A 12500-nucleotide genomic window follows, 5' to 3' on the forward strand; every position below is an offset into this window, starting at 1 on the left:
CGTGGCATTGCTGGTGTTGCTGTTTTGATATGGCCCTTGCGGCAAAGAACGCACTTGGCCCGATGCCTCCAGGTGGCCTGTATCACTGGAGAGAAGCCACTCACCCGGCACAAGCCTCCACGAGTGCTGTGTGCTCCTCATCGTGAAGTGATACCTTTCCCAGTGAACGTCAACAGGCGTGTTGATGTGTTCGACGACAAAGCGCAGTGGATCCATGCGTTGAGGGGGCTGGATCACTGGAGAGAAGCCAATCATCTTGCGAGAGCAGTAGCGAGTGCGTGTGCAGTTCAGCTCCTTCTCTGCATGATCAAGTTGCTACAGACCTTGCAAGCTGATTTCATACACCACTGCCACAGGCTATGTCTGTCAGCTAGCTACAGCAACAATATCCTCTTCATGAATGTTCAAAACTATTTTCTTGGGTCAAAATTAGCTCTCTCCACTGTCTACAACACAGCATGATCGCATGTGCATGGACAGGATCCGACTGCGATGCAGCTCTCCTGGAAGGAAGCAAAGTTCTCCTGTCGCCAATGCCATCGCTTGTCAGTGTCACTCAAGAAAAAATAAATTTCAATTTCAGAAGCTACGAATTCAACGCATTCCAGTCTGCCTCCACCAAGACTACTACAGGGCATCTGATTTGACAAGGTATATCAGTAGGACTTGGAAAAGTCACAGTAACAGTTAACAGTTTGCAAGATCACTAGCCATTACAACAAGTATCAGAACATCAAAACAAACCTCGTGTACAATCCACAATTTCACATTCAACCCATCGATCTACAAAATAGGTTCCCTTTCCCGCCAGCTGGACATGCATGCATGCATGCTCTCACCAGGCCGGGATCCCCCCCGGGAGTCGTCAAACGCCGGTACTTGGCGACTCCCTGGCTCTCACTTGTCAGCCAGCTCACACGTCTTGTCGTGCACGCGCAGACGTCCAGCACACACGCGTGTCGAAATGTGTTTTTTGCCGCGAAAGTCGGTAAAAATTAAGTGAGGGTCCCTTTAGTCCTTCGCGTGTCATGCACCGAACTCTTGTCTTGACAACGGACCCATACTGGCATACAGATATCGGCCCAAAAAATATATCGGCCCAGGGGCCGGGAAACTCCCCGCTCGTACACTCGTACGATCGTAGTCGTACTCGAGACTCAAGTCAAGACGACAAGAGTCGAGTACTGCGTACTGCACGAGTTGCACCGAAAAAAACTCTTTCGAGTTTGAATCTTTCATTTCGAACTTGGAAAATGAAAATGTCATGATGGCTTTGCTGTTTGTGGCAATGAAGTTTTGAGCCTGCTGGTACAGGGTCTTCTCCGATTAGTCTTCAGTAGCTGAGCGTTGGCATGGCTGGTGGAATGTACCGAACAGCTGAGGAGCGGGCTAGTCGTTTGTTTCAGCAGAAGACTGTGGCCGAAATCAAATCAATCGAGAAACAGACCAGGTAAGAGTGACGACAACTTTAGTACGTTGTAGCACCAACCAATGCTGTAATGGATGAAAGAATGCTAGTATATTATAGGCCCCTTGATGTAGTGAAATTTTTGATTTCTGATGAAGAAAAGTCGACGCTCGGCCTGCTGCTGAAATGTTTCGACTTGTTTTTGCAAGAGTACAATTTAAAACCCAAGAGGATGCAACTCTGCATATGGCCATTATGGGATCTGGCGCGGTGCGATGCCTGCATTACGTACCCACGAACTGTGGACCATTATTCCCGTAGCTATGCAGAAGACGTTACTTCAGTAACGTCTGGCGCTAGCCAGGGTCCACACAGCTTTAATTTGGTGTTTGTTTGTTTGTTTGTTTGTGTCACGCCTGGAGCTATCCCGTATCTGTTCCGTACCTGTCCCGTATCTGTGACTACAAAGGCTCTACAGGATTGTACATAACAGCTGTCCACAATATTTGCGGGCTCCTGTATCTGTCCCGTACCGTACCAATATTCGTCGTATTATGTATACGACTCCCTGATGTAGAGGGAGATTTGGAAAGAAATAGGGAGACGAGGAGGAAATTAAATTAGAATAGACGCCGAATAGGTGATAGGATGCGTCAGCAAAAACATACTTTGGAAGAGAGATCCCGTCGTCTCCAAAATAAGCGTGAACGAGCGATTCAGCGCCGGTCACAGGAAACGTCGGAAGAGAGATCCCGTCGACTCCAGAACGCCTGTGATCGGCAGAGTCCGCGCCGGTCCCAGGAAACGTCAGGACAGACATCCCGTCGAGTCCAGAACGCCCGTGATCGGCAGAGTCAGCGTCGGTCCCAGGAAACGTCAGGACAGACATCTCGTCGAGTCCAGAACGCCCGTGATCGGCAGAGTCAGCGCCGGTCCCAGGAAACGTCAGGACAGACATCCCGTCGACGCGCAGAAAAACTAAATCTGCAGCCTCTTTTGCGGTCGGACAGGATACGTATTTTAGGAGACTGTAAAGTTATGTAATGTGCTCCATGAGCAACCATGCATTTGGCGTCCTCATTGGCTCAACAGGTCAATGTATTACTACAAAAAGGCCAGAAAATCCGATTACTGTATTAAAATCAACTAATTTTCGCTGGCGATTTAATTTCGCTGATTTCGCCGCTTGGTACCAACCGGCCAAAGTAAATCGCAGGCCAAAGTTTGTCATAGAGGCAAATGATGCATGATTGAGCAATGGATGCATGTGAGAGCAAAAAATACCGATCGATTTCTTTTTGAAAACTCAAATCGGCCAAAGTTTAATGACGGAGAAAAGTTTCGTTTCGAGATCGGCCAAAGTTTCTCATCAGCCAAAATTTCTTGATTTACAGTATAAGGAGATAAAAAGAAAAGAAGGAGCAAACCAAAAGTATATGATAATAGAGAAATGACCATCCGCAATAAATTCTGCAAATACTTTTGCCTAACTCATAATATTCAAACTGATTGAAACGTTTTTGCAATACAATGATGTGGCCAATCAACGGAAAAAAAACATTTCCATCAGTTATTATAACATGTACGATGAGCTAGAAAAAAAGCATAAAAGCATAGCGTAGGGCCCTGAGCTTCCAAGCTCTCTCGTTGATCTGCTAAGGTTCCTGCTTCCAAATCCCCTTTCCTTGGAGACTTCAAATGTTTTTTTGTACTTGACGTGTCACGCACAGGCATTGCCTTTGAACTTACCGCATTGGACATGAAATCGTTGAGGCTAAACCATAGGAAAACTCAAATCCAGGCTAAACCATAGGAAAACTCTAACCCAGGCAGCTGGATCGTCATTTCACTACGTAGTACAGGTAGCACACCACACAGGGCACCCATAGCTCAGAGATCAGAGTGACACACACCACACAGGGCATCCATAGCTCAGAGATCAGAGTTGCACACACCACACAGGGCATCCATAGCTCAGAGATCAGAGTTGCACACACCACACAGGGCACCCATAGCTCAGAGATCAGAGTTACACACACCACACAGGGCATCCATAGCTCAGAGATCAGAGTTACACACACCACACAGGGCACCCATAGCTCAGAGATCAGAGTTGCACACACCACACAGGGCACCCATAGCTCAGAGATCAGAGTTGCACACACCACACAGGGCACCCATAGCTCAGAGATCAGAGTTGCACACACCACACAGGGCACCCATAGCTCAGAGATCAGAGTTGCACACACCACACAGGGCACCCATAGCTCAGAGATCAGAGTTGCACACACCACACAGGGCACCCATAGCTCAGAGATCAGAGTTACACACACCACACAGGACACCCATAGCTCAGAGATCAGAGTTGCACACACCACACAGGGCACCCATAGCTCAGAGATCAGAGTTGCACACACCACACAGGGCACCCATAGCTCAGAGATCAGAGTTGCACACACCACACAGGGCACCCATAGCTCAGAGATCAGAGTTGCACACACCACACAGGGCACCCATAGCTCAGAGATCAGAGTTGCACACACCACACAGGGCACCCATAGCTCAGAGATCAGAGTTGCACACACCACACAGGGCACCCATAGCTCAGAGATCAGAGTTACACACACCACACAGAGCATCCATAGCTCAGAGATCAGAGTTGCACACACCACACAGGGCACCCATAGCTCAGAGATCAGAGTTACACACACCACACAGGGCACCCATAGCTCAGAGATCAGAGTTGCACACACCACACAGGGCACCCATAGCTCTGAGATCAGAGTTGCACACACCACACAGGGCACCCATAGCTCAGAGATCAGAGTTACACACACCACACAGGGCATCCATAGCTCAGAGATCAGAGTTACACACACCACACAGGGCATCTATAGCTCAGAGATCAGAGTTGCACAGACCACACAGGGCACCCATAGCTCAGAGATCAGAGTTGCACACACCACACAGGGCACCCATAGCTCAGAGATCAGAGTTGCACACACCACACAGGGCACCCATAGCTCAGAGATCAGAGTTGCACACACCACACAGGGCACCCATAGCTCAGAGATCAGAGTTGCACACACCACACAGGGCATCCATAGCTCAGAGATCAGAGTTGCACACGCTACACAGGGCACCCATAGCTCAGAGATCAGAGTTACACACACCACACAGGGCACCCATAGCTCAGAGATCAGAGTTGCACACACCACACAGAGCACCCATAGCTCAGAGATCAGAGTTACACACACCACACAGGGCACCCATAGCTCAGAGATCAGAGTTGCACACACCACACAGGGCACCCATAGCTCAGACATCAGAGTTGCACACACCACACAGGGCATCCATAGCTCAGAGATCAGAGTTGCACACACCACACAGGTCACCCATAGCTCAGAGATCAGAGTTGCACACACCACACAGGGCATCCATAGCTCAGAGATCAGAGTTGCACACACCCCACAGGGCACCCATAGCTCAGAGATCAGAGTTGCACACACCACACAGGGCACCCATAGCTCAGAGATCAGAGTTGCACACACCACACAGGGCATCCATAGCTCAGAGATCAGAGTTGCACAGACCACACAGGGCACCCATAGCTCAGAGATCAGAGTTGCACACACCACACAGGGCATCCATAGCTCAGAGATCAGAGTTGCACAAACCACACAGGGCATTGAGAGTTGCACCCATAGCTCAGAGATCAGAGTTGCACACTCCACACAGGGCACCCATAGCTCAGAGATGAGAGTTGCACCCATAGCTTGGGGTTATGTACTCTCGGGCTTAGCTTCTTATCTTGCTAAACTCATCGATTTTAATGAGTGTTTTTTTGCACTTGGTCTTTGGCGCATGGCTGTTACGACAGGCACATTTTGGCAAGATGGAGGCACATTTTGACGATAGAGCTTGGAAGCTCAGGGCCCTACGCTATGCTTTTTTGCCTAGCGAGAGTCAACTTTCTCTTTGCATTCGAGGGTAATAGTAATACGGCACCGTCTACCAATTTGATGACCTAGGCAAAAAAAGCATAGAGATGTTATGAATGTTTCATTTCTCCTATTTTTTTAGACATAACCTAGGATTCGAACCCGCACTATCGCCCTGCATGCATTCCCCCGATACACTTCGCATACATTCTCATTCTTCCAAGTTGCTTCACGTTATGATCTTGCATTTGAAAACCCTATTTGAATATTGTGGCCAGCTGTCTTTGATGGTACGGAATGGGACAGGTACGGGATAGCGCCAGGCATGCCGATGCTGTCCTTGATGGTACGGCACGGGACAGGTACGGGATAGCGCCAGGCATGCCGATGCTGTCCTTCATGGTACGGTACGAGACAGGTACGGGATAGCGCCAGGCATGCCGATGGCACAAACAAACAAACACGAAATTAAAGCTGTGCGGACCCTGGCTAGCGCCAGACGTTACTGAAGTAACGTCTTTTGTATAGCTACGGGAATAAAATACTATAGGACATGTTATTATAACGAGTCGCAAATTTAACGATTGCCCAAAAGCAGTCTTCAGGCATATCTGCACATGACACATATCAGGCATCACAGGCTGAATAGATATGTCATTCGTTAAAGCGTTAGATTTACTTCTTTGTTATATTTACATGTCTTACAGTGCTCCATAAATGCGGATACTGTAAAAGCCATTATAATTATAATGAAGTGCTAACTCTAACGAGTTAACGAGTAGAGATCTGTCGTTAAAATAGAAATCGTTATCAGAACTCCGTACAAAACCGTTGCTATTGAGCGTTGAGAATGAGTCAGAATCGTTACCTTTTCTTCACGTAAACCAGTCAATTTTAGGAAATCGTTGTATATGCGCCTCGTTAGAACGAGAGAGGTTGGAAGCTCAGGGCCCTACGCTATGCTTTTTTGCCTTGATGACCTAGGCAAAAAAAGCATAGGGATGTTATAAATTTTTCATTTCTCCTATTTTTTTTCAAGACATAACCTGGGATTTGAACCCGCACTATCGCCCTGCATGCATCCCCCGATACACTTCGCATACATACTAATTCTTCCAAGTTGCTTCACGTTATGATCTTGCATTTGAAAGCCCTATTTGAATACTGTGGCCAGCTGTTTGTGGCCAGCCGTCTTTGATGGTACGGTACGGTACGGGACAGGTACGGACGAGGGTAATACGACAACGTCTACCACCTTGATGACCTAGGCAAAAAAGCATAGGGATGTTATAAATTTTTCAATTCTCCTATTTTTTCGAGGCATAACCTGGGATTCGAACCCGCACAATCGCCCTACATGCATTACCCGATACACTTCGCATTCATACTCATTCTTCCAAGTTGCTTCACGTTATGATCTTGCATTTGAAAGCCATACAGTCAACTTCGCTTATAACGACACTCGGCGGGGCATCAGAAAAGTGTCCTTATTCGCGAAGTGTCGTTATACCCGAAGTCGCATTCTATGTATTACAGTTGGATGGGACTTTGCTCTGGGCATGGAAATTCTGTCGTTATTCGCGAATTGTCGTTATATCCGCAGTCGTTATTAGCGAAGTTGACTATTTGAATATTGTGGCCAGCTGTCTTGGATGGTACGGTACGTTACGGGACAGATATGGGATAGCGCCAGGCGTGACACACACACAAACAAACAAACACCAAATTAAAGCTGTGTGGACCCTGGGTAGCGCCAGACGTTACTGAAGTAACGTCTTCTGCATAGCTACGGGAATAATGGCCTTTACAGTACTGTTTTCGTGAGATCCTAGTGCCCCGTGGCACAACCCTCGTCACAGACACAAGCTCCTAATTTCTCTTGTTGGTTAGAAGGTGTTCTTTATTGATCTGTCCCTGTTCTCAGGAGTTGTGTGATTATAGGAAAGGCAGTGTGCAATGTGAGTCGGACATGTATGGAAAAGTGTTGTATCGTCCTCTTTACAGAGGTGACACAGTGGGTGCCCAATCGGGCGAAGCACAAACGAAAAGGGCGCCGCGAGTCAGTGCTGTCATGCAACAACATCCTCCCCCCTGGTTACGAACCGTGGGAGAGTTAACATAAACATGCAAAAAAGAACAGAAGAAAAGCGAAGAAGACTATATTAAAACCTAGCAACCATCACGTTATTCGAGTAGAAATCAAGGTGGATGGACGCACAAGACAAGAAAAAGGAAAACAAGTAAAAGAGAAAAAACAGCGCAACTACATGTAGGTGCAGCGCAGAAGTGCGGGAGGCATGCGAGCCCTACGACTGCACGTCCAGTACACACATTTTCGCGGCGGGTCGACGAAAAACCCTACCAGATGCAGTCTTTACGTTGACGACAACATCGCGGGCTGAAATGACAGCGAGACATCGCCTGCCTACGTGATTCCTTGATGGCGCTCTTTGAGGAGGGCGTGAAGTGCGGTCTTGATGGAACCAACGAGCTGCTCCCAGGCTTCGGCCATGTGGGGTGCCGCCGGTGGCTTGTACTGCCGTGCGTCCGAGTGTATCCACAGTAGCACCGTTCTGGAGTCCGTCCATAATACGACCCGTGGAATTGAGATACGCTGCTGCTCCCGGACGGTACAGCATAGTCGCGAGGCCAGGACCGCGGCCTGGAGTTCGAGACGGCGTATCGAGGCCGGTTTCAGTGGAGCGACGCGTGCCTTCGCCGCGACTAGGGACGCTGCCAGCTGAGTACCGTGGTTCGCTACTCTCAAGTACGCAGCGGTGCCGTATGCTTTCTCGCTTGTGTCGGCGAACACTTGCAGCTGGATGTCGGTAGTGACTGCAATCAACGATGTGTGTAGCACCGTGCACTTCTACGGTGGCCACCTGGTCTAGCTCTGCAGCCCAATCTGTCCATCTCAGTGCAAGCGGTGAAGGGAGTTCATCATCCCAGCCTATGCCAGTTCTCCACACATCTTGGAGAAGCATACGTGCGACGATGGAGTGGCAAGACACCAGGCCGAGTGGGTCAAAGACCGACATTGTGTGTCGCAGAACGCTTCGCTCGGTGACTTGTGCCTTTGGATCAAGTTTCTTGTCGCAGAAGAAGCCAAGCGTGTCCTTCGCAGGGTCCCATCGGAGGCCCGGGGTTTTCTCGATGGGGAGGTCGTGGCTGTGGACGTTCACGATTCTTGGTGACCTCGGATCTGATGGAAGGCTCTTGAGGACCGTCGGAGAGTTGCTCACCCAGTTACGGATCACAAACCCTCCCCCCTCGTGGACGTCCATCACCTCACGGGTTAGTGCTACGGCTTCTTCTGTTGTTGGGGTGCTGTCGATATAGTTGTCGACTGGCTGGTGGGTGGCCTCTTCAGGTGACAGCTTCCGGGCATATCCCTGTTCCAAGTAGCTGTGGGTGGCCTCTTCAGGTGACAGCTTCCAGGCATATCCCTGTTCCAAGTAGCTGTCGATCTTGCTCTGGTAGTCATGTGCAAGCGTGGCGTCCTTCCGCAGGCGCCTCTCCAGCTGCTTGAGACGCTGGGGCAGCCGTGGTCTTGTTTCGTGGAACGGTGATGTCGTCCTCCCGCCAGAGAAGCCCCGTTTGCCACCTGCGCCCAGTGCGCGTGGTGAGAGTGTCGAGCCGCTGGAGTGCACGGCCATCAGCCTTGCTTTTGATTTCCACGGGTTTGACTCCGATGGAGTCGAGGTCGAATGACTGCTTGACTAGGTTATGGGGGTCGCTGTCGAGACCCCTGGGTTGCCGAGGTGTATGTCATCTCTGATATGCGTTCTAGCGGTGCTACACTTCCGCGGCCATCGCGGTGTAGTAGAGGATGATGGGGTTTGCCACACGAGCAGGCTTTCTCCTCGCATACCTTCGCCAAGGCAGCGGAAGCACAGCCGTCTGTCACTAATGAACTGCCGACGGGCGTTAAGTGGTTCCGCGGCTAGCTGGCGGCAGCTACTTGTGGTGTGCCCCGCTTTGCTGCAGAAGAGGCAATATGGCTTACCAGCGGTGGCCTCCACGGCTGTGAACGTTTGGCCTGTGCGTGGAGTGGCATGAGTGGTGTCACATGGGATCGGCTGAGCGACTAGGCATGCAGCCTTGGCCCTCTGTTCAAGCCAGGCAGAGAAGGTGTCCAGGTGCGGGTCTATGCCGGTTTTCAGCACATACTCTCCCCACTGGATCCGAAGCCCCCCAGACAGCTTGCCAACTAGCTCCTTGACCAATTGAGGGTTGTAGAGATGGCCGGTGCACTTTGTGCTGCGCATAGTGGCAACAAGGTTGCGGCACAAGACGCTGATTTCAATCAATACCTCGATGGCCTCCTCCGACTTCATACCTCTCTGTGACTTCGTCTTCAGAATGAGATTCTGGACAATCTGGTCCGGGCTGCCGAACCTCATCCTCAAGATGGAGATGACCTCCCCTACATTGTCAGGGAGAGTCATCATCCCCTGTACGGCTTCCTTGGCTTTTCCGCGCAGCGCTTTTTGCAGCCGGCCAAGGTTCTCCCCGTTCGAGAAGCCGCACTCTCTGGTCGTGTGCTCCAGCGCGAAGATGAATGCTGGCCACTCGTCAGCATGTCCAGAAAACTGAGGCAAGTCCTTGGCAGTGGATTGCCTTGCCATGAAATGGTGCGTGGTGAGATTCATGGGGTGTGACTGCCTTGCACTTGCAGGGGTAGGACGTGTGCCATTGGGCTCGTTCCCTGAAGCCCGCTCACCTTGGACTTGGTGGTCCAGTAACAGATCCTGGATTTGACCATTGGCTTCCTCCAGCGCTGCTCCGATGTTTCTCTCGGCGCGCTGTGCGCGCTCAGCTAGGCTAATGCGATCCGCGCATGTCAGCTTGGATCCGTTGCCGGTCTCCCGTGATCGACGGGACGAACTTGATCGGACGCTTGCATTACTGCTGCCGCTTGACCGGTTTCTGTTAAACTTCTTCTGGAGTTCTAGCTTCTTGCGGATCAGCTTTCGTTCTACTTCTGCAAGCTCCTCCGCGGCGATACGTTCCGCTTCCGCGTCGAGCTCGTCGATCGAGCGGAGCGAGCGCCGGCTGCTGCAAGACGTTGCTGATGAAGTGGTGAGTGAACGAGCCCTCATCAGGGGAGTTACACCTGGAGGCACTACACCACATGGCACTGGAGCAGAGACATTACACCTGGAGGCACGACAATGTACTTTAAGTCACGATCAGGAACATGCGCGAGGGGATTCGAATCCGCGCTGCTGTAAACACCGTACAAACGGAAAAATCAAACGAGCTTGACTTCATCTCCTTCTGCAAGGCAGGAGAGAAGCCAGTTCGCGTTCAGCCCTCATTTTATCTTTTCTTATTTTTTCCTTTTATTTCTGCTTTCATCTCATTACAAAGTTTCTGAACATTTTCTTCATCTGTGCAAACATCTAGACTGACGACCTGCTTGTGAAATCATGCGCCTGCTTTCAGGTGTTAAAAAAAAAACGGTTATAGAGGTCTCAGCCCTTATTTGTTTGACTTACCTGTCTTTGATAACCGCAATCAATAAAACCAGCTGAACCGACATTTGTGTACTTTATTCATGCAATGTAAAAACGGTGGAGACGATGTGCAATAAAACGATGAAAATATGAAGCAATGGTGTAGGGAAAAAATATATGGATTCAAACAAGTTTTCGTACAACACTCATCAGGAATCGTCGTTGTACTAAAGGACACTGAAACAAAAATTGAACTATTATAGAAAATCTAAGTTACAGAAATAACACTAAGAGCAACAACAGTGAAATTTACAAGTGTGAATTTTAACAATCAAAGCGAGAAATGAACAAAGGAGAAAGGAAGGAAAGACAACGTGATAACACATAACAGCAGTACATTACACCTAGAACATTAACGGCCAAGCTTGGCCGCACTAAACACGACACGTTACTTAAACAATTTCAACCCAATTATACTATCTTTCTGTACACACAAATTAGGCTTGTACAGACGCTGATAGATAGCTTCCAACACTTTTAACTGTAGTCCATAACCATGACGACCACGGCACAATACAGTGAACGAAGAGTCGGAATACGAATTGCAACAATCAGGACTAGCTAGCAGATGATTGTACACTGAAGACTTGCTACCACGAAACCTACGCACAACACTAACACTCTCACCGGCATTCTCACCATCACTCCCATCACTGCTCTCCGACTCACTGCTCCTTCCGCCGTCCGCTCCATCCTCCGCTTCCTCTGTACTCTCTCTGTCTCGTCCATCCCGCCTGACCGGGTCCATTGAAGTCAACTCGGCCGTCACCCTGCTATCACATCCCTCCTTTCGCCCTTGTCCGCTGAGTGCGTAGCTTCTGTTGTAGTTGGCTGTTGATCGTCTTGGTCTTTCAATTGTGGGCTTGGATGGTGGATTAGTTGTGGTTGCTGTATATTGCGTTGTTGGTGTTGGTGTGGGAGCTACTGATATGCAAGGTGGGTCTTTTTGAGTCGGCATTTGTAGTGTTAATGCAGCTGTCAGTGTTGCTCGCGGTCTCCCACCGCGGCCAAGCTTGGCCAAGCTTGGCCGTTAATGTTCTAGGTGTAATGTACTGCTGTTATGTGTTATCACGTTGTCTTTCCTTCCTTTCTCCTTTGTTCATTTCTCGCTTTGATTGTTAAAATTCACACTTGTAAATTTCACTGTTGTTGCTCTTAGTGTTATTTCTGTAACTTAGATTTTCTATAATAGTTCAATTTTTGTTTCAGTGTCCTTTAGTACAACGACGATTCCTGATGAGTGTTGTACGAAAACTTGTTTGAATCCATATATTTTTTCCCTACACCATTGCTTCATATTTTCATCGTTTTATTGCACATCGTCTCCACCGTTTTTACATTGCATGAATAAAGTACACAAATGTCGGTTCAGCTGGTTTTATTGATTGCGGTTATCAAATTATTGTCTCCTCGCCGTGTGTTTACCTGTCTTTTTTATTAAAAATGTAACTCTCTCTTTTCTCTCTCTCTCTCTCTCTCTCTCTCTCTCTCTCTCTCTCTCTCTCTCTCTCTCTCTCTCTCTCTCTCTCTCTCTCTCTCTCCCCATCCACTTTGTCTTTACAAGGAATGACATTGAACGCAAGAAGGAGGAGTTGCGTCAAATGGTCGGGTAAGTTGGGTTAGACTTTGTTA

The 12500-nt window shown here is 49.0% G+C and overlaps 2 protein-coding genes across 2 annotated transcripts in view; both read left to right on the forward strand.

The window, feature by feature from the left end:
• Window positions 1–1228: 1228 nt before the first annotated feature.
• LOC135819967 (conserved oligomeric Golgi complex subunit 1-like) overlaps window positions 1229–12500 on the forward strand; it is a gene marked incomplete at its 3' end in the record, with an annotated part of 59051 nt that continues 47779 nt past the window's right edge. Inside the window, 2 exon segments of the mRNA XM_065333267.1 lie at window positions 1229–1450; window positions 12433–12477.
• LOC135820293 (uncharacterized) overlaps window positions 12470–12500 on the forward strand; it is an 11827-nt gene continuing 11796 nt past the window's right edge. Inside the window, exon 1 of the mRNA XM_065333610.1 lies at window positions 12470–12477. Coding sequence (XP_065189682.1) covers window positions 12470–12477 — 8 coding nt within the window. The remainder of the gene's footprint in view (window positions 12478–12500) is intronic.

Source organism: Sycon ciliatum, chromosome 6 (assembly GCF_964019385.1).
Source record: "Sycon ciliatum chromosome 6, ocSycCili1.1, whole genome shotgun sequence".
NCBI lineage: Eukaryota > Metazoa > Porifera > Calcarea > Leucosolenida > Sycettidae > Sycon > Sycon ciliatum.